This window comes from Serinus canaria, chromosome W, assembly GCF_022539315.1.
Source record: "Serinus canaria isolate serCan28SL12 chromosome W, serCan2020, whole genome shotgun sequence".
NCBI lineage: Eukaryota > Metazoa > Chordata > Aves > Passeriformes > Fringillidae > Serinus > Serinus canaria.
Genome location: NC_066342.1, coordinates 9,330,233 through 9,352,830, shown reverse-complemented (window position 1 = coordinate 9,352,830; position 22,598 = coordinate 9,330,233). Strand labels below are relative to the sequence as shown.

At 37.5% G+C, this 22,598-nt stretch overlaps 1 protein-coding gene across 1 annotated transcript in view; it reads left to right on the top strand.

Annotated features, from left to right (window-relative positions):
* The window catches only part of LOC103823411 (chromodomain-helicase-DNA-binding protein 1), a 47,379-nt gene that overhangs the window by 9,125 nt on the left and 15,656 nt on the right, over nt 1-22,598 (top strand). The window contains 21 exon segments of the mRNA XM_050986317.1: nt 2,384-2,609; nt 3,501-3,601; nt 3,824-4,002; nt 4,544-4,671; nt 4,752-4,968; nt 5,585-5,674; nt 6,952-7,142; nt 8,298-8,486; nt 8,660-8,822; nt 8,934-8,972; nt 10,433-10,585; nt 10,872-10,943; nt 14,456-14,605; nt 15,251-15,399; nt 15,680-15,776; nt 15,858-15,953; nt 19,090-19,266; nt 19,473-19,633; nt 21,236-21,277; nt 21,878-22,008; nt 22,446-22,584. Of these exon segments, the coding sequence (XP_050842274.1) occupies nt 2,384-2,609; nt 3,501-3,601; nt 3,824-4,002; nt 4,544-4,671; nt 4,752-4,968; nt 5,585-5,674; nt 6,952-7,142; nt 8,298-8,486; nt 8,660-8,822; nt 8,934-8,972; nt 10,433-10,585; nt 10,872-10,943; nt 14,456-14,605; nt 15,251-15,399; nt 15,680-15,776; nt 15,858-15,953; nt 19,090-19,266; nt 19,473-19,633; nt 21,236-21,277; nt 21,878-22,008; nt 22,446-22,584 (2,890 nt within the window).

Genomic DNA, 22,598 nt, shown 5'->3' with positions numbered 1-22,598 from the left:
CCCACACAGCTGCTCACTCATTTTCCCCTGTGGGATGGGAAAAATAAAAAGGTGAGAAAATTCATGGGTTGAGATAAAGGCAGATAAATAGGGAAAGCAAAAACTGCACACATCAGCAAAGCAAAACAAGCAATTCACTCACTACTTTCCATTGTCAGGCAGGTGTTCAGCCATAGCCAGGAAAGCAGGGGCCCATCATGCATAATGATTACTTGGGAAAACAAACCATCTCTCCCAACTTCTTGTGCACCCACAGCCTACTCCCTGGTGAGGTGGTATGAGAAGCAGCAAAGGCTTTGGCTCTGTGTAAGCCCTGCTCAGCAATAACGAAAACATCCCTGATATATCAACACTGTTTTTATCACAAATTCAAAACATAGCCCCATACTGGCTACTATAAAGAAAATTAATTCTATCCCAGTCAAAAGCAGAATGCCCTACTAAAAAGGTTGTCCCTATCTTCATTTTTATGTCCCCTTTAAGTATTGAAAGACCACAATAAGGTGGAGTCTTATCCATGCTGAACAACCCCAACTCTCTCAGCCTGTTGTCATAGGAGAGGTGCTCCAGCCCTCTGATCGTTTTCATGACTCTCTTCTGGACATGCTCCAACAGGTCCATGTATTTCTTGTTCTGAGGACTCCAGAACTGGATGCAGTACTCCAGGTGGGGTATCACCAGTGAGGAGTAGAGGGGCAGAATCACCTCCCTTGACCTGTTAGCCACTCTTCTTTTGATGCAGCCCAGAATATGGTTGGGTTTTTGGGTTCTGATAGCACATTGCTGTCTCATGTCCAGCCTTTTATCTACCAGTACTCTCAAGTCCTTCTCCACAGGGCTGTTCTCAATCCCTTAATCCCCCAGCCTGTATTGATACCAGGGATTGCCTCAACCCAGGTGTCAGACCTTGCACTTGGCTTTATTGAACCTCATGAGGTTCCCATGGGCCCACTTCTTGAGCTTGTCCAGGTCCCTCTGGATGGCATCCCATCCTTCAGGTGTGTCAACAGCACCACTCAGCTTAGTGTTGTCTGCAAACTTGCTGAGGGTGCACTCAATCACTTCATCTATGTAATTGATGAAGATATTAAATAACATTGGTCCCAATATGGACCCCTGAGGGACACCACTCATCACTGATCTCCATCCGGACATGGAGCCAATTCTTTATCCATGAAATAGTCCACCAATTTAGAGAAGGATGTTGTGGGAGACCGTGTCTAAGGCTTTACAGAAGTCCAGATAAATGACATCTGTAGCCCTTCCCTTGTCCACTGATGGAGTCACTTCATCATCTAAGGCCACTAGGTTGGTCAGGCAGGACTTGCCCTTTGTGAAGCTGCGCTGGTTGTCCCAAATCATGTCCCTGTCCTCCATGTGCCTTAGCACAGCTTCTAGGAGAATCTGTTCCATGATCTTCTAGGGCACAGAGGTGAGGCTGATGGTTAGTAGTTTCCAGGGTCCTCCTTTCTACCCTTTTTAAAGATGGGTGCAATGTTTCGCTTTTTCCAGTTACCTGGGACTTCACCTGGCTGCCGTGATTTTTTGAATATCATGGAGAGTGGCTTGGCAACTACATCAGCCAATTCCCTCAGGACTCTGGGGTACATCTCATCAGGTCCCAAAAACTTATTTATGTTCAGATTCCTCAGGTGGTCTCAAACCTGATCTTCACTTGCAGCAGGACAGACTTTGCCTCCTCAGTTCCTGCCTTGACCGAGGAAAAAATGTTGTTGAGTACCTTATCCTTCTACTCATCTGTTGTTACCAGTTTGCATGTTGGAGTTGTCCAGAGAGGTGGTGGAGTTTCCCTCCTTGGAGATATTCAGAAGCTATCTGGACATGGTCTTGGGCAACTGGTTCTAGGTGACCTTGTTTGAGCATAGAGGTTGGACCAATGACCTCCAGAAGTCCCATCCAATCTCAACCACTCTTTGATTCTGTAAATTTTATTTATGGCATCCATAGTAATAATTGAATAGTAGGCTATTGAAGTCTCAAGGCTGATTAAGCACAATTCTCAATATCTGTTATATTCTTAGAGATGAGAAGCACATAGCAAAGATGACAGCAAGCATTTATTGGAGCATTCTCTCAGGATCATTAGAAAGACTAGGAATGCTAAGAAAATTCTCATGAGACTATAGGTTAGGTGCAGTGTTTTTTGGTTGCTTTTTTTGAATCTTGTTGGTATACTTCTGCATGGGTTAATATAGCTACATCATAATTCTTCAAATAAGAAGACTGACATAAGCATTGTAGATATAATTAATCAAGTTGCATCTTCATATAAGAGCATCACAAATTGCTTTCTGCAGTGTGTTTTTTTTGCTGGTTAATTTATGGCAGTGCATCAAGCCTTATGGTGTGGTTTCTTTATTAGCCACTGGTGCTGCAACCACCATCTATGCAGTTGAGGCAGATGGTGACCCAAATACTGGGTTTGAAAAATCAAAGGAGCCAGGAGAAATACAGTATCTTATTAAATGGAAAGGCTGGTCACACATCCATAATACATGGGAAACTGAGGAAACACTGAAGCAACAAAATGTTAAAGGAATGAAGAAACTGGACAACTACAAAAAAAAGGATCAGGAAACAAAACGCTGGTGAGTATTTTTATAACAATTTCCATGTTGCATATTTTTGTAACAATATAGATGTTTTTAAGTGCCTGTACAGCAGGAAGACAAAAGCTCTAAATTTGAAGCTTTCCTAACCCCTTATGTTCTTGTAAGATTCTGAGCACACCAGCTTTACTTGAGCATGTGACAATACTCACACATCTTGTAAAATCAGGGCTTTAAGGAAGCAGCTTCTGCACCTTGATTTTAATATGTGTGTTATAAATGACGTTTTAACAAGATGAGTGGTGGGTTTTCTGGCTTTGTTTTAAATCTTAACTTTTACTAATTTTGTCATTGATTGTATTTTGATCAGAGTTCTTTGGGAATTGCTGCAGAGATTCAAAAAAATCAGAAATGGCTAAAGCACTCAAAACATTACAGCATTTAGTTTTCTTGGCTCAAACTTCTGTTAAAGCCTCACAACCAAGGAATTAAAAAAATTCCTTGCATTTTAGTGCTATGTTATGGTATTCCAGTTTATTAGTATGTTTAATATACTCTATGAACAGTGGTGGAATTTTTAGTGACTCATAAGATAGATTTTTATAGTGAGCCATCTGTGCTCTTCTGTGAAAATGCTGTGTAAAGTATATTAACTCTATTGAGAACAGAAATTATAAATTATCTGCATGACTAGTATAAGATGTAGCTGATAGTAATTTCTCTTTATAAGCTTCCTCAGTCATCAGTAATAACGTACCTAGGCCAGATGCAACACTTTTATAACAGGAATTCCAGAGTTGTAGCTTTTCCAAAGAAGTTCTCGAAGCAGCATTCCTGTGGTGCTTACATTCAGAGCTTTAAAATTGCCAGATTTTCTTAATTTTAGAACTGCACAATATAGTAAGTGCTGCAAATGAATTCCCGTTTCAGGCTGAAAAATGCATCTCCAGAAGATGTGGAATATTATAACTGCCAGCAGGAACTTACAGATGATCTACATAAACAGTATCAAATAGTGGAGAGGATAATTGGTACGTGACAAACTTCCAGATAGAGAACAGTCTTGAGAATATTACAAGTTTATTGCTTGCATGTTGAATTTATAGTTAAGAAATTTAGGTTATTAATATCCCTAGCAGCTTAAGGCAAAACCAAATTTTTGATGAAAAGTTTTGTCTTTTCGCCTAAAATGAGTGCTTTCTTAAAATACAGAAAGAAAATACTGATCTAGTATCTCTAATGCGTTTCTGCAGCTCATTCAAATCAGAAATCAGCAGCTGGTTATCCAGATTACTATTGCAAATGGCAAGGTCTGCCTTACTCAGAATGTAGCTGGGAAGACGGTGCTCTCATTGCCAAAAAATTTCAGACACGTATTGATGAGTATTTTAGCAGAAACCAATCCAAGACTACTCCATTTAAGGACTGCAAGGTGAGTGTGTAATTTCAATGGATTTATACATTTGCAATAATTTTTTTAAAACCTGATCTATTTTATGCATTCAGTAATGCATATTATAAAATATTTTTGAATGCTGTCTATAACAGTGATAGCTATATTTATAAATGTAGGAAGTATTACTATTAAGAATACACTTTGGTGTCCATGCCCATGGCAGGGGGGTTGGAACTAGATGTTCTTTAAGGTCCCTTCCAACCCAACCCATTCCGTGTTTCTATATTTGCTCCTACTTATTTTATTGTCATTCAAAGATGAAATTGTTTGTTACTTTAATTTGTTTTAAAAGTAACCTTTATGAATGAGTTCTTGTCATTTCTGTTGTGGAATTCAGATCAGCAAACTAATTTTAGCTTGCAAATGGGTGGATACTGTTATATGGCTTAGATGTTTGTCATGAATAAAGACTAGACTTGGTGACCAAACAGAATCGTACAGTCTCTTTGTTTCTATAAGAAGATATATTGGTAACTTCACTTAGTAGTAGGACTGATGCTTAATTTGCTTTTGACAGATTCTAAAACAGAGGCCGAGGTTTGTTGCACTGAAGAAGCAACCATCTTATATTGGAGGACATGACAGTTTAGAGTTAAGAGATTATCAGTTAAATGGACTGAACTGGCTTGCCCACTCATGGTGCAAGTAAGTAGTCTTAAATTAGTCTTGCTGGTTTTAACTTGAAAGCATTTATAAATTTTGTTTGTTTGTTTGTTTGTTTTTAGAGGAAATAGTTGTATTCTTGCAGATGAAATGGGTCTGGGTAAAACAATACAAACAATTTCTTTTCTGAACTACCTGTTTCACGAACATCAACTGTATGGGCCTTTCTTGCTAGTCGTGCCACTTTCTACCTTGACATCTTGGCAAAGAGAGATTCAAACTTGGGCTCCTCAGATGAATGCTGTGGTTTACTTAGGAGATATAACTAGCAGAAATATGGTGAGTATTTTCTTTGTATCATTGGAAAGATTAGTGGTAATAAGACTCACTTCATGTTCCTTTCTTATACTAATATCCAATATTTTGATTCGGAATGAGCAAATAATTATTTGAAACATTGCATGTGGTTAAAATGCAAATTAAAAGTATAAATTTTGATCTGATATGAATATTTAAAAATTCATTCTTGCTTAATAATCAAAAGGATTAAAAATGCAACCTTGGATTTGAAAATAAATTGTCTTTTGTCATGCAATTATTTAGGTGCATAAAATAAATATTTAAGCCAAACAGACATAATCTTAATTTGTTTCCTGAAAGGAAGACTATAAGGAACCTTATCCATTAAAGTTTGCAAACAAAAAGAAACCCAAACAAAAAACCCAAAACACACAAAGAAATCCACAAAAAACCCCAACCAAACAAAAGCTAACAAACACCCCACCACCACTGTTTAAGAACTTTAGGAAAAAAAGCTTCTTCGCTTGTTATGTTCCTTGATCGTGATCAGATTCTTGTATGTCACTTAACATCTATATTGCTATAGTACCTGAAGTCATCCTGATCAACAAGACCATTTTTCTCTAGCTTATAGTTTGCTTGATTCTTCTTCTAGATAAGAACTCATGAATGGATGCATCCACAGACCAAGCGATTAAAATTTAATATACTTCTAACAACTTATGAAATTTTGTTGAAGGATAAGGTAATGACCCTTACTTCTTCAGGGAGATACAAATAATTTTTACAATGTAAAATTCCCGTAGAGTTGGCACATATTTAGGTTCTGGGCTGTTAAATGGATTGGGGAGTATGACAGCTTTACTCTTGGAAGTATGAACGTTGTTTTCTTTAAGCACTTTTAGATTTTATGTATGTGCGGTTAGACTTTCTGCCCCCTCCGTTAGCCCACATATCAAGTGGGTAAAACTTTTTTTTTTCAATTTGCTTGTGCTTCACATTGTTACCAAAATCTGTAAAAATAAAACTACATAACAGCAATGTAGCATGAAGAAGCAGACATTCTTTATTTGGCTGAATGCATGAGGGGATATCTCCTCTGAAATACATGCTTAGTACAGGAAATTTCCTGTTTATATGCTATATTTTACATACATATTCATAGGTTTTCCCAGAAGAAACATACATATGATAATCATTTCCCTGAAGTCATTAACATATGTTCCCTCCCCTTTATGCATGTGTTCTGTTTTGGGGCTCTCTGTCCTACCTGACCGCCTGGTGAACTAGTAAAAGTTGGCACAACTGGGCTGGTTGCTTTCCAGCTCTTCTTCCTACAGAATAAGCATTGTGTGGTTCCATAGGCCAAGTTTTTTGAAGAATTAGGATTGTATTAACCCACCAGCTGCAAGCAATTCTTCATCTGGCAACAACATTGCTGTAGTAATTTCTTTGCATCTCAAAATCTCTACTTTCCTGTTAGTCATCCAGGAATTGAAAAAACAAACCAAGCCATAGCTCCAAACACCTGTGATTCACAACTCTGAAATTTCATGGGTTTTTTTTTTTGTATTTGTGTGTGCAGTATTACATATATTTATATTACTACTCTCTTCCTGATGGTAGCATATAAAATTATTGTTAATCCTAACAGCATATGATAATTATAATAAAAAATTCTGCTTGCTGACTTTCTATTTAATTTGTACATGCTGAAAAGAAGAGAGTCAGTAGTGGATTTATGCTGGGATTTTTTGTCAGTTGAAAATGTTAAGATCAGCTTTTTGTCTTCTTCCTCATCCTAAGTATAAACTTGGTTTATACTTTCTTTTTAATGTTGGGATGCCTGCATAGCCTTTTGTTGATCTAGCAAACATAAAACCCCTAAATAATATCAAAAACATATAGGTGTCCTTTCTATTAAAAGGAATGATGGTGTATATATAACCTCATGTAAAATGTCAGACATTGCATAATATATTAACTTGTATAATGTCTTTCCCTCTCCCCAATTTCTTGAAGTCATTCCTTGGTGGTCTGAATTGGGTATTTATAGGAGTTGATGAAGCTCATCGTTTAAAAAATGATGATTCCCTTCTGTACAAGACTTTAATAGACTTTAAGTCTAATCATCGTCTTCTTATTACTGGAACCCCTCTGCAAAACTCCCTTAAAGAGCTTTGGTCTTTGCTGCACTTCATCATGCCAGAAAAGTAAGAAATGTGATGGGGGGGTTTTGTTGGTCTTGGGGGGTATTGTAGTGATTGGAGAATCAATAAAGAATTGCATTGTGAAATAGTTTTAATATTTTTTATAAAATAGATGCACATATTTTTCTTGCTGCTCTGGATAAATTGTTTGGTAGCAGCTGTCACTTTTTCTGTTTTGGCAGTTCAGAAAAAGGATGGATTGATGTATGGCTCAAAACCTTGAAAACCTGCTTCATCTTAATTTAAAAGGAAAATCATATGGATTTGCTGTAGGGAAATAGAATGGAGCTGAGGATGTCATCTTTTCTGTGTTAGTACCATGAATGTAAACCTCAATGGCCAATATCCAGTAATTTATTCAGGCACATAGTGTGATTCTTGGGGTAGTCCTGTGCAAGGCCAGGAGTTGGACTTTGATTATCTTTGTGGGTCTCTTCCAACTCAGGACATTCCATGATTCTATGATTCAGGCAGCCAATTTCCCCTTACAATTTGCATAGAATAGGTTGACATTATTCTATACTGACCTCTGTTTATATTTGGAATAAATAAGAGCACATCTTCCATTCAAATATCTTGTAAATACAAAGCATTGTAGCTCCAATTAATTTTGGTGCTATGCATTGCATTGACTTCTTCAGAACCTTACAAACAAAGCCACTAAGTTTGTTGTCTGGCACCTATTCTTCATTTGATCACAAAGTGCATTCTCTTAGTCTGTTAGCACATACCAGAGGATAATCACATTTCAGCTAGTCCATACAAGCTGCATAAGGTATGTGGTCTACTCTCTTGCACTTCCTCCAGCTATACAACTAATTTTCATGCTGCTCGTGAGAAATAAAATTGAATTTCTATATCCTTTTACCTGTGTTTCCATGCAGAAAAGTAAAATGTTGTGTTTTCACTGAAGAAATTAAAATTCAGGACTTTGTTTTGAATTTTCATTCTGCAAAAGTTTGTTAATTTCCATTCTCCTATTTGCTGACAAAATATTTGGAATTTCTTGTGAGATGCAAATTCAGAAACTTATTAAATAAAACAGAGGGCAGTAGTGAAGAAGTCTATTTGTGTTTGTGCACATGGTATATTTATGGTCTTTGTGTGTCTGTGTTCATGGTATGTCATCATTTTACCTTTATTCTTTCTATGTTGAAGGTTTTCTTCCTGGGAAGATTTTGAAGAGGAGCATGGCAAAGGGAGAGAGTTCGGTTATGCAAGTCTTCACAAAGAACTTGAACCATTTTTACTCAGAAGAGTTAAAAAAGATGTAGAAAAGTCTTTACCTGCTAAGGTTGAACAAATTTTGAGGATGGAAATGAGTGCATTGCAGAAGCAATATTACAAGTAAGTAATGACACTTTTTAATTCCTGCTATTTTAATGATATCTCTATATAAAAATTACTGAAGTGTAATAGTTTTCATAATGCAGTTTTGACTGATATTTTGAGACCTTACATCCTTCATATTTCCACAAATTTTTTGAAATTACTTCCATTGTGCACATTCTGTATCATAGGTGGATTTTAACCAGGAATTATAAAGCCCTCAGTAAAGGTTCAAAAGGCAGTACCTCGGGCTTTTTGAACATTATGATGGAACTCAAGAAGTGCTGTAACCATTGCTACCTCATTAAACCACCAGATGATAATGAATTCTATAATAAACAGGAAGCCTTACAGGTAATACCTTTAAAAAAAAAAAGTTAAGTAATTTTATATCTCTAATATGCATGCAATGATTGTATAATGTTCTGTCAATTTATTTGTTCCTATTAAATTATGTTAAGAAAGACCGAGTTCTCTATCAAATGTGCATCCTGGGTTTTACAGGTAAGTGAATTGATTACCTTTCTGTTTGTTTCTTAACTGGAACTGAATAATTGAGAGATCAATACTAAATAGAATATCCTTGGCTTGAATTATGATCAAAATAAAAAGGAAATAATTTGAAATAGTCTGCATTTTCAGACTAAATAAACTGAAGACCTATTTTAAACCCAGAATAAAATAAAACAGTTAAATAAACAGGTAAATTGAATATAAATGCAAATGTATATGACTGGCATTGGTACACCAACAATCCATGTGAAAGCAGAAAGTAATCTGCTGAATCTCTTTAAGCTTAGTCTACTTGTTTGTTGTTAGAAATGAAAGCAGTTGTAGCATCACTACCAAAGATGGTCTGTGATTACGTTGTGGGTTTATAGTTTGGGTTTTTTGTTAAGGTTAACTAATCTGTGTACTAAAACTGTTGAGAACCACAGCAACAAATAAAAGGACTGTTATAATTGATGCAGTTTATAACACCATAAATGTTTCGAAAGATCAAGGTTTTTTTTCTGTAAACTTTGAAGTTTGTAATGTAAAAACTTTCCCAAAACTACTTGATTGAAATCACAAGTTGTCACTGCACAAGCTATTTTATATTATAAAATGCTTTTCAAAGCTAAAGGATGTTTGCAACTTGGCATACTCTAACTACTCAAATTTATAATTAATCTCATCAGAAATGTTCAGCCATTATTGCTAGTAATTGCCTACTTGCAACAATGATTTCCTTGGCTCATCTGATTAAACTTTGTTAGCTCTAATTATGAATGATACATCCTTCTCATTTCTGGCATAAAGAATAAAAGCACCTAACTCCCAATTTTTTATTTCCCAAAATTCTATCCTGAGCCTCTTCAGCTAGAGGCCTAATGATTTCAACATTAAATTCAGCATGCCACCTGAGTTTCTGTTCTAATTGTTTCAACTGCAGCTGAGAAGGTTGAACATCATAACCCAGCTGAAGCATGTTGACTTCTATTAACAGGATTCCTCTCACTTTTATCTAGTCAGAAAAGCTTGACTGATTAGGCATTGTTTAAAAATACTTAGAGGATCAAGTAGCAATGCTTAGGTCTATTCAAAAGACAGAAGGTGAGGAGCAAGTAGTGCTAAGGTAGTCAGGTAATCTTGTTGTTTATTTGGTGGAAGAGAATTTGAGTCTGCAGGGTAACTGCTCTAACTCATAGCACAGTATATTTGCCTAACATTTTAATGAAATGTTAAGATGCTGTTTTATGAGCCAGAGCTGAGAAATACATTTATTTGAAAAACATGCTAGTCAGTAGCCCTGTTGATTTCAGTTAGAGCACTTAAAGCTTTTATAATGAGTTTTTACAAGATCAGGACTGACTAAATGCTTATACAACTTTCATGTTCAGTTAATGAGTGTCTAACCATCTGCAGTGTATGTTACCGTTGAGGTGAACTTACTTTGCGATACATGCTTTCTTGTCTTGTAGCATTTGATACGTAGCAGTGGAAAACTAATCCTTCTTGACAAGCTACTGATTCGCCTACGAGAACGTGGCAACAGAGTACTGATTTTCTCTCAGATGGTGAGGATGCTAGACATCCTAGCAGAGTATTTGAAGTATCGTCAGTTTCCCTTTCAGGTAAGAATTTTGCTGGTAGTAGTCAAGAAGCCTTGATTTTTACCATTTTATATTTTTTAAAGTGTCCTTTTTTGTAAAAAGATTTATGAAAGTTTAATTTTTCTGTACAGTAAAAGACTAGCAATTCCTATATGCCTAATAGTATTTTGAAATTAAACTGATTATTGGAAGTGTTACATTATTCTTATATCCCCCCACTCAATTGGTTTGGCAATTGAGAATTCAAGTTGCTCCGGATAGACTATACTAGGAATTCCTTTTTAACTGTATCATTCAATCTCTTTAGAGACTTGATGGATCAATAAAAGGGGAATTGAGGAAACAAGCCTTGGATCATTTTAATGCAGAAGGCTCAGAGGTATGGTATAAGTGGGTGGTTGTTGTTTTTTTTAATCTACTCAGTTTTTTTTTTCTTCTAGGAAATATAACAATTGTCGCACAAAAACTGAAGATACTATAAAGTGAGGGATGTATTAGGTTGAAATTCCATTGCTGTTGCAGAGACTATAAGGTTTACAACCCATGCAACAAGAAAAAAAATAAAAACAAACCCCAAATTCAACCACCTAAAAAACAAACAAACAAAAAAACTTTAAAAAGCTAAGAGGAGGTTCAATAGGAAACACAGAATTTATGAAAATGGTGTTTATAACTAATATAACTACATAGTTATATTTTTAGGTTTTTGTCAGTGCTCTTTAGCAAAGTAATTTTAAGTGCTATTTAGAAACTGAAGAATTTAATTTGTTGTGTAGGACTTAATCCTTCAATTTTTATCGAAGCACTGAACTTTACCACAGGTTTTTGACATCGAATACCTACTTAAGCAATGGGCAGAATTAAGTTGTGTATATCCTTGCATAAAGAAAAAAATATTTTGAATAGCTTTAAATCTGGCTTCTGTTATCTTCATTTGTTGCCTCTTATATTCTTGCCGTGGAAGAAACTGAAGAACTGATTTCTAACCATTGTTTGTGTACCACTTAAGATTCCTGGTTCATTTAGGTTTCCTATTATGGAAGCTATTCCATACCTTTGATAATCTTAGGTCTTTTGTCCTATACTGACAGGGTTTTTCAGTAAGAGAAGCATAGCATTTGTCAGTTGCTGCTGAACTTATGTTTCTGTTATGGTTGAGGAGGAAGGACTTCATTTCATGACATAAACTTCAGATATTTTTTAAATACAGAAGTTAGTTCTGTTTTAAATTTCTAGTACAGACATATTTGCCTTTTTCTGGAATCCTTGTAGTTGTACTGTACAGTTTTTAAGATGAAGGGGGATCCAAATTTCTCATGGTATTCAAGAATGAAGACAAACTATGGAGTTGTGCAGCAATAAAATTGTTACCTGTTTTATTCTCTATTTCTTTCCTAATAATAAATTTCATGCTTTTTCTCTTTTTTTCTTTTTTTTTTTTTTTTTTTTTTTGCTAATACTGAGTTAAAGTATTCATGGAAATATTTACAACTCCAAGGACTCATTCCTTAGCAGAAATGGCTTCTATTAGCTTTGACTGTACTTAAAACTCAAATTCATTTCCTATTTATCTTTAGTTTCATATGGTTTTTATTGCCTTTCTCATAAGATCCTTCTGTAGTCCCTTGTAGTTGACCCTGAATAACTCCATATCATCTGCAAACTTTGTCACCTCATTACTCATCTTATTTTCATATTCTTTATGAATATGTTGAAGAGCATTGACCCCAGCAGAACACTTCAGTGTTCTTTACAAAAAAACAGATTAACTTGGGCACACATGAGGCTTTAACAATAAGGGGTGGTGGTGTATTTTTTGGCAGTGTTTTGCTTGGGTTTTTTCTCCCCAAGTGGCTTTTGTTCATCTTCTAGAGTGCTGCTTCCTTTAAACCATGGAGAAGCCGATACCTGTTTACAAGAGAAGTTGATATCAGTTTGCTTTCTACTTATACAAGTTCTGGCTGGACTGGAGTTAATTGTCTTCATAGCAGCTCATATGGTGCTGTGTTTTAGATTTGTGATGTAAACAATGCTAATAACACACCAGTGTGTTAGCTGTTGCTGAACATTGCTTACATAGTATCAAGGCCTTCTCTGTTTCTCGCTCTGCTCTTCCAGTGAATAGATTGGGTGGTGCACAAGAGGTTGGGAGGGGACATAACCAGGCATATGGCCTGAACTAACTAGAGAGATTCCATGCCTTATAACATCATGCTCAGCAATAAAAAAAGGTAGAGGAAGGGGTTTAAGGAGATTAGCCATCTTTTGCTTGGGAATTGGCCAGGCATCAGTCCTGCCTAAGGGAAGGTGGCGAGAGATTACATTTGCATCACTTGTTCTGTTTTGTTTTCTTTCTCTCTTTTTCCACTTCTCCTTTGATTATTAAACAATTTTTATCTTGACCCCCAAGTTTCCCTGCTTTCAGTCTTCCTTTCTTCTTCCCCGTCCCACTGGGGGTGTGGGCAAGAAGTGATTGTGTGGCTGCGTGGTGCTTAACTGCCTATAAAAAATATTAGTTGGTCTAAAGAAAACAGTGGACTGATACTTGTTGAAGATGAAGGCCATTGATACTGTCCCTCACAGCATCCTTCTGGACAAGTTGTCCAACTGTGGGATGAGCAGGTTCATGGTGTGCTGGGTGAAGAACTGATGGAAGGGCAGCGCTCAAAGGTTTGTAGTGAATGGAGCTACATCTGCCTGGTGACTATTCACTAGTGGTATCCCTCAGGGTTCAATTTTAAAGCCAGTCAGTCCTGTTCAATATTTTTATCAATGATCTGGATGCAGGAGTTGAATGCACCATTAGCAAGTTTGCTGATGATACCAAACTGAGAGGGGCTGTTGGCTCTCTTGAGGGACAATAGGCCTTGCAGAGGGATCTAGATAGGTTGGAGCATTGGGCAACCATCAGTGGCATGAAATTTAACAAGTCCAAGTGCCAGATCCTGTACCTGGGATAGAGTCATGCTGGGCACAAGTATTGATTGGGAGAGGAGTGTGTGAAAAGCAGCCCTGCAGAAAGGGATCTGGGGGTGCTGGTCAGCAGCAGGCTCAGTATAAGTCAACAGTGAACCCTGGCAGCCAAGAGAGCAAACCCCATCCTGAGGGGCATCAAACACAGTAGAACCAGTTCATCAAAAGAGGCGATGATCCTGCTGTATTCACTGCTGATGTGGCCTCACCTTGAGTACTGTGTGCAGTTGTGGGCCCCACAACTTAAGAAGGATGAGAAAGTCCTTGAATGTATCCAGAGAAGGGCAACCAAGCTGGTGAAAGGGCTGGAAGGAATGTCCTGTGAGGAGCAGCTAAGGACACTGGGTTTGTCTAGTTTGGAGAAAAAGAAGCTGAGGGGTGACCTCATGGCTCTCTAGAGCTTCCTGGGGAGGGGAAGTGGAGAGGGAGGTGCTGAGCTCTTCTCCCTAAAATCCAGTGACAGGATGCATGGGAGTGGTTCAAAGCTGGGGCAGGGGAGGTTCAGAGTTGACAATAGGAAGCATTTCTTTACTGAGGGGGTGGTCAGACACTGGAACAGGCTTCCTAGAGAGGTGGTTGATGCCCCAAGCCTGTCAGTCTTCAAGAGGCATTTGGACACTGCCCTTAATAACATGCTTTAACTTTTGGTCAGCCCTGAAGTGGTCAGGCAGTTGGACTGGATCGTGGTTGTCAGTCTCTTCCAACCAAAATAGTCCAGTCTATTCTATTCAAATAGCAATCCACTGGCTAGACATGACAAACAACTTCTTGTATTACAAGTCTAACAAATGTTTATGATAAAGAAATATATGAGTTCATAGTCTGCTCCACAGAGCATATAAAGAAGTGTCATATTGGTTCTTTAAAGGAATATAATAGCTAATATATATAAAGGTATTTTTTCTTTTATAATTTCAGGACTTCTGCTTTTTGCTGTCTACCAGAGCTGGAGGATTAGGTATAAACTTAGCATCTGCTGACACTGTAGTTATATTTGATTCTGATTGGAATCCACAGAATGATCTGCAGGCACAGGCTAGAGCTCATAGGATTGGACAGAAGAAACAGGTACATGCGCTTCTCTTTTAGGTACCAAACCTGAAGGAAGAATGCAGTATGTTAGCCATAAGCTGTCTGTCTGGCCCATCACAGTCCTCATGTATTTTGAGAATAACTAATACTTGCTGAAAATATCTAAAAATGTTAATATTAATGATTTACCTTTTAAATATTTTTTTTAATCTCCCTATACAGAGAGATAGCACAGCAGCTGTAGTATATGAATGGGTAGGAGAAGTTGCGGACTTGTCTCATGTTCATTGGCATTCTATCATTCTAGAAAGTAACTGCTGTACTTAAGGCACATCCATTTTGCTTTGTTTAATACTTTATACTTCTCTTTGGGTTTCTTGCAGAATACTTCAAGTAGTAATCAGACATAACACATTTCCTTGTGGCCATGCTTGTGCTTAATCATAGAAACTTAGAGGAGAGGTCTAAGATTTTTTTAAAAATATAATTTCTATAGAGACTGTGATAACATGATTGACTGGTTTCATATATGCAATACTAGTTTAATAAGATTTAGATTTGTAATCATGGCTTCTATTTCTCCCTGTTGTTGCTCAAGGGTTTTTTGTTAACTTCATCTGTGTATTTTTTCATGGGTAATTTGTGAGTGGGCAAATAAAACCTTTTTTGTAATATACATAGGTTAATATTTATCGGCTAGTCACAAAAGCATCAGTAGAAGAAGACATTCTTGAAAGAGCTAAGAAAAAGATGGTGTTAGATCACTTAGTAATTCAGAGAATGGACACTACAGGGAAAACTGTACTACATACAGGCTCTACTCCCTCCAGGTATATTTGTTTATTCTTTCATATTACCTTATGCTTAAGTATACTTGACTTTTTGAGTAAAAATTCAAGTCATTTCACTTGGTTAATAAAAGGCAAAAATTATGTGGTAAGGAGTTATGTAAGTAAAGACTGAAAAGTATATTGTCCATGTATTTTTTTTTTTTTTTTGCATATTAAAACTAGTTTTTATTAAGGACAAAAGGAAATTTGACTCGTGGTTATAGTAAATTGAAACTGTTCACTAAGATAAAGTGTTTATGTGAAACTTTCTGTATTTCAGCTCAACACCTTTTAATAAGGAAGAGTTATCAGCAATTTTGAAGTTCGGTGCTGAGGAACTTTTTAAAGAACCTGAAGGGGAAGAAGAGGAGCCTCAGGTAAATGGAACAGTGCATCTACACTTGGTAGACAGAGAAACATATGAATTGTTTTGTTGTAAAGAGAAACTTCTGTTTCAGGAAATGGATATAGATGAAATCCTGAAGAGGGCTGAAACTCGAGAAAATGAACCAGGTCCACTGACTGTAGGAGATGAGTTGCTTTCACAGTTCAAGGTATTGCTCTGTTCCCTCCCTCTTTCCTTAATTATACTTTCCTTTATTAATGCTATGTTTTGTTCTTCTTTACCTATTTATCATTCCTTCATGCTTACATCATTCACACATCATGTGATGGGTGAGCAACTGGCTCATGGGTTGGGCAAAAAGGGTTATAGTGAATGGGGTGACATCAGATTGGCAACCTGCCACTAGTGGGGTTCCACAGGGCTCCATCTTAGGCCCTGTGCTGTTCAACATCTTCATAAATTACTTGAATACAGGACTTGAAGGGATACAAAGTAAATTTGCAGATGATACAAAATTGGGAGGAGATGTTGACCCCCTCAAAGGCAGAGAGGCCCTGCAGAGAGACCTCAAGAAATTAGAGAAATGGGCAATCATCAACCATATGAAGTTTAACAAGGGCAAGTGCCAGATTCTGCACTTGGGATGGAGCAACCCTGGATGTATGGACAGACTGAGGAATGAGAGGCTGGAAAGCAGCACCATGGAAAGGGACCTGGCTGTCCTGGTTGACAGCAAGTTGAATATGAGTCAACAGTGCCCTGGCAGCCAGGAGGGCCAACTGTGTCCTGGGGGGAATCAGGCCCAGCATCGCCAGCCTGGCAAAGGAGGTGATTTTCCCTCTCTGCTCTGCACTGCTGCGGCCTCACCTTGAGTATTGTGTGCAATTTTGGGTGCCACAATATAAAAAAGACATTAAGCTGTTAGAGAGCATCCAAAGGAGGGCCACAAGGATGGTGAAGGGCCTTGAGGGGAAACCTTATGAGGAGCGGCTGAGGTCACTTGGCTTGTTCAGCCTGGAAAAGAGGACACTGATGGGAGACCCCATTGAAGTCTACAACATCCTCATGAAGGGACGTGGAGGGGCAGGCACTGATCTCTTCTCCCTGGTGACCAGTGACAGGACTTGAGGAAACAGCATGGAGCTAAGTCAGAGGAGGTTTAGGTTGGGTATAAGAAAAAGGTTTTTTGCCCAGAGGGTGGTTGGGCACTGGAACAGGCTCCCCAGGGAAGTGGTCACAGCACCATGCCTGTCTGAGTTCAAATGTTTGGACAATGCTCTCAGGCACATGGTATGACTCTTGGGGGTGTCCTGTGCAGAGCCAGGAGTTGGACTTTGGTCCCTGTGGGTCCCTTCTAACTCAGCATATTCTGTGATTCTGTGAAATATGTGAAACACTAAGTTAGCTCTTTGGCATGCAATGTCTATTCACCTATACAGGTGTTGTGGTTTGACACTGGCCCAGTGCCAGGCACCCACAAGGGTTGCTTGCTCACCCTTCCCTGCTACAGCTGGGTAGAGGAGAGAAAAAAAAATTAACGAAGGGTTCATGAGTTGCGCTAAGGACCGGGAGAAAACACTTCAAGGGCAAAACAGGCTCAAGGTTGCAAAGTAAATTTATTACTAACAGAATCAGAGGAGGATAATGAGAAGTAAAATAAGCCCTTAAAACACCTTTTTCCCCTCAGCCCCTTCTTCCTTCCCACTGACAGCGCAGAGAGACAGGGCATGGGGGATTTGGTCAGTTCATCACCTGAAATTTTCTTCCACTACTCTGGGAGAGGAGTCCTTCCCTGTGAGACTATGGGGTCCCTCCACAGGAGACAGTTCTCTGTTAACTTCTCTGGCATGGGTCCACTCTCACAAGCAGCAGTCCTACCACACTTGCTGCAATGTGAATTCCCCCCCACGGGCACACAGTCCTCCCAAAACTGCCATGACGTGGGTCACTCTTCCACAGGGTGCAGTCCTCCAAGGACAGGCTGCTCCAGCCTGGAAGCAGGGGCCCTCTCTCTCTCCACTGGGTCTTCCACTGGATCACAGCCACCTCCATGCATCTACCCATTCCAGCGTGAGCACCTCCCCCACAGGCTGTGGGTGGATCTCTGCATTCCCCCGTGGACCCATGGGCTGCAGGGGGACAGCCTGCTTCACCATGGTAATCACCACAGGCTGCTGAGGGATCTTGGCTTTGGCGCCTGGAGCACCTCCTCCCCCTCCATCTCCACTGACTTTGGTGTCACCATGTTGTTTTCCCTCACACGTTCTCACCTCCTCCTCTTCTCTGACTGGATGGAAAAACTGTGTGCCCTTTGTTTTGATCTTTGTCTTAAATATGTTATCCCAGAGGTGTTACCAACCTTTCTAATTGCCCCAGCTTTGGCCAGCAGCATGTCCATATTCAGAGCCATCAGGGATTGACTCTGCCAGACATGATGGAAGCTTCCAGCAGCTTCTCACAGAAGCCACCTCTGTGGCCCCCTCCCCCCCCCAAAAAAAACCCCAGGCTGTGCAAAACCAATACAACAGGGTAATTACTTCCAGTGCAAGCATGTAAAATACATAATATAGTTTGCTAACAAAATAAGGAAGATATTTACAAAAACATTAGTCCTTGATTTAATTGTTAGCATACTGGGGAGAGCGGTTTTTAATTTAATGCTTTATGCTGTTAAGCACCTGTAGTACTTCTGAAAACAAACAATGAAATTTGGATTTCTTAGCTAATGACTTTTAGAGACTTCTTTCAGCCCCCATGTAAATATAAATGCCAGATATGCTTAACTGGATAATACTTATAATATTGAGTGAGTCCAATTGTGGATGGTGATGTATTTTTGTTGGTTGGGGCATTTTTTCCTTTGTTTTTGTGGGTCTTTTTGTTGTTTAAGTTTGGTGGGATTTTGTTTGGTTTTTTTTTTAATCAAGGCTGGACTTCTTTAGATCAGTAGAGTAGTAAATAAATTTTATGCTCATCATTCATTTGCAATATACTGTGATTTCTACAGTTTATTAATGTTTAGTTAGTTCTACATTATTAAACTTTCATATTAACTGACATATAGTTAGATTTGCTCTCTGTTTTGAAGGAATTTAAACAACAATCACAGCTATCGGGTATGCATTTTATAGTGGTTTTATAGTTCTCAACTTGTAAAAGGAGAAAAATATTCTTATTAGAGACAGTCCTTCATGAAGCATTTTATATGTGTACATTTTGTGTATATACAAATAAATAAAATGTGTCATTCTGAACTAAGTTTTCCTAATATATTAATTACTGGCTCTTTGTATAAGTAAAGGATGTATTGATTTGGTGAAAATACTTATTTTTCAATATCTAAGGTGGCTAACTTTTCGAATATGGATGAAGATGACATTGAGTTGAAACCAGAACAAAATTTAAGAAACTGGGAAGAAATCATTCCAGAAGTCCAGCGGCGACGAATAGAAGAGGAAGAAAGACAAAAAGAACTTGAAGAAATATATATGCTGCCAAGGATGAGAAACTGTGCAAAACAGGTATCTCTGGGTTTTGACTGACTAACTGATCTTGTTGTTGTTATTATTTGGGTTTTCTGTTGCAGTTGTTTTGGCTTGTACTTTTGGGTTGGGTGGTTTTCATTTGTGGCACCCACACCCCCCCCCCCTCATTTTTGACAGGCTAGATAACATATTAATAAAATGTTTAGTCATGTAGCTTTGAACTACTTAATCTGAAATTCCAGATCAGCTTTAATGGAAGTGAAGGGAAACACAGTAGGAGGAGAAGATATTCTGGATCTGATAGTGACTCAGTCTCAGAAAGAAAACGACCAAAAAAACGTGGAAGACCGCGAACTATTCCTCGAGAAAATATTAAAGGATTTAATGATGCAGAGATTAGGCGGTAAGATGTGGAGGGACATGCATGTTTAAAGGGACAAAACTTTTTTTTTTTTGTCATTTTAGAGTTTGAAAATATGCAAACGAGTCTATTTTGCATTTATTTAGTTTAAATTTTTTATTCTAGGCATTTAAATATTTACTCTTGAGTAGTTTGGGGTGCTGATGTAAGGAACTGTTATGTGCAGAATTTGAACCTATTTTGGTGAGGAATAACTTGAGTTCAAAAAATGTTCTACAAAAAGGTTCAGCAAGTTTTGTTTTTTTAAATTTCTTGCCATTGTATTTGTGTTAACGTTATATGATGCATTTTAAAACTAAAAAAAAAAAAATATTTTGATATGTTGTTGTGGTTTAACCTCGGTAGGCAGCTAAGCACCACACAGCTGCTTGCTTAGTCTCCTCCAGAGGGACTGGGGAGAGAATCAGAAGGGTAAAAATGAGAAAACTTGTAGGTTGAGATAAAGACAGTTTAATGGGGAAAGCAAAAGCCACATGCACAAGAAAAGCAAAACAAGGAATTCATTCACCACTTCCCACTAGCAAGCATTTACCCATTTCTTGGAAAGCAGGGCTTCACCATGTGTAACAATTACTTGGGAAGACAGATACCATAACACCAAATATTTCGTCTCCCTCTTCTACACAATTTTTATTGCCAAACATGGCACCATATGGTCTGGAATAACCCTTTTGTCAGTTGGGGTCAGCTGTCCCAGCTGTGTCCCCTCTCAACTTCTTGTGCACCCCCAACCTACTCACTGGTGGGGTGGTATGAGAAACAGCAAAGGCCTTGATGCTGTGAAAACGCTGTTAAGCAAGAGCTGAAACATTAGCATGTTATCAACAATGCTTTGGTCACAAATCCAAAACATACTAGCAGATATGGTGCTCTGAACAAAATTAACTTTATCTCAGCAAACCCAGTACATAAGTGAATCTGTGCAGCTGGTCCCACAATATTTGATGCTAAAAATACTTCTTTGGGAGAAGGAGTAGAAATTGTTTTGCTTTACTTTGGTTTGTGAAATGCTACTTTACTTCTATAATTTAAGTATTCATTTTTCTCTTAAATACTGTACAGCTTATAAAATATTTTTGATTATATAAATAACCTTTAGAGCCTTGTTTCCTTTTCATTTATCTAATATATAATGGTTTGCTGCTTTTGTCAGGGGTATTCTTGTGCTTGCATTCCTTTATCTTTCATGTTATGTTTTCCTAAGTCTTAAAATTGCCGCTAGCTTCTCTTTATTATGAAACACCTAACATAGTATCTGAATTCTCAATTACTATAAATCCACATTTGACTTTTATGATTAGACACATCACATTGCTGAATTCTTTATCATGTGAAACTAATTAGTAAAGTAACTTTTGAAAGAAATTGTATCTTCTGTTGTTCTATTATATAATTTATTAAACAAATAGAACTCTAGTTTTAAATGTGGGTTGTCTTCATATAGTAAGCCATCTTAGTCTCTCTAGTTCTTATTTTCTTTGCATTGTCCACATAGCCTTGTACTAAGACTTTACACGTACATTTTTAAAACCAATGTAGTTAAGCATACATTTTTTAAACTGCAAAATTATTTTCTGTTATTAGGTTTATAAAGAGTTACAAGAAATTTGGTGGCCCACTTGAAAGGTAAACTAATTTGCTTATATTTGTATAGCAATTTGGTACCTTGTTTCCATTAAAATTAAATACTACACCAAGAAACCTTAGGTTAAAGAGGAAATAGTGTGCCTAATATTTTGCCTGTACTATGACATGAATTTAATTTATTTTTTTTTCCTTTCATCATATATGGGATGTATGTAGACAGCCAGTTGACAAATCTTTACATTTTGCAAGACTGCTTGCTTTTTCTTTATACTTAACCTACTATTCTGTTAATTCTGCATTAGTGACAGTCATTCAGGTTTTTTTGTTTGATAAGTGAATAAAACCATTGACTTAATAATAGTTCCTTTTCTATTTAAAAGAATGTGTTGAAATGTAACTCAAAACTGCATCAATAGAATCCTTTATATTTCCTGTTGTATAGTCCTTTATGTGAAATACCCTTTTTATAGTTTCTGTATTCTTTTCTTTAGCTGCTTTTAACTGCATGCATTAAAATTTTATATAGCAAGTGTGGATGAATGATAACTTACAGGATCACTTTTCTAATTTCAAAATCTGAAGGAGTCATTCATAATACGAAAGTTTTAGAGCTGTAAAAACATATTTGTTTTCTTCCAGGTTAGATGCTATAGCTAGAGATGCTGAACTAGTTGATAAATCTGAGATAGACCTTAGGCGTCTGGGAGAACTTGTACATAATGGATGCATTAAGGCTTTAAAGGACAATTCCTTTGGCCAAGAAAGAGCAGGTAAAGTGTGTTTTGGGGTGGGGGAGAGGAATAAAAAGTGTCAAAGAGATATGAACGATTCTTGCACTCTGATTATAACAAAACAATTGTGTTAGCGGAAAACATTAACAAAATGTTAGCATGCTAGGTGATTTAGAAAAAAGGATTTTAGTAAGAAGACTTTTTGGTTTTGTTTTTCTTCCCCCTTTCCCTGAGTGAATTGTCATAGTAGAATGCAATATGGTTTTGCTTTACTGTGAAATTTAAAATTAATCTGCTAGTATTAACTGGAAGACCTTGAGGTTCTGGAGTTTAATTAAAGCATTTGGTTAAGAAAAATTCATTTCCTATAATTGAATGTCTGCTGCTATAGCATCAAGCTTTCTTTTTTCTCTATGTTTGTCTATAAGATACACATAAAAGCTAAATATTTTAATAATTTGTTCCTTTATTTTAAGGAGGTAGATTTGGGAAAGTTAAAGGCCCAACATTCCGAATATCAGGAGTGCAGGTGAATGCAAAGTTAGTTTTTTCTCATGAAGAAGAGTTGGCACCATTGCACAAATCCATTCCTGCAGATCCAGAAGAAAGGAAAAGGTATTGTTTTTTTC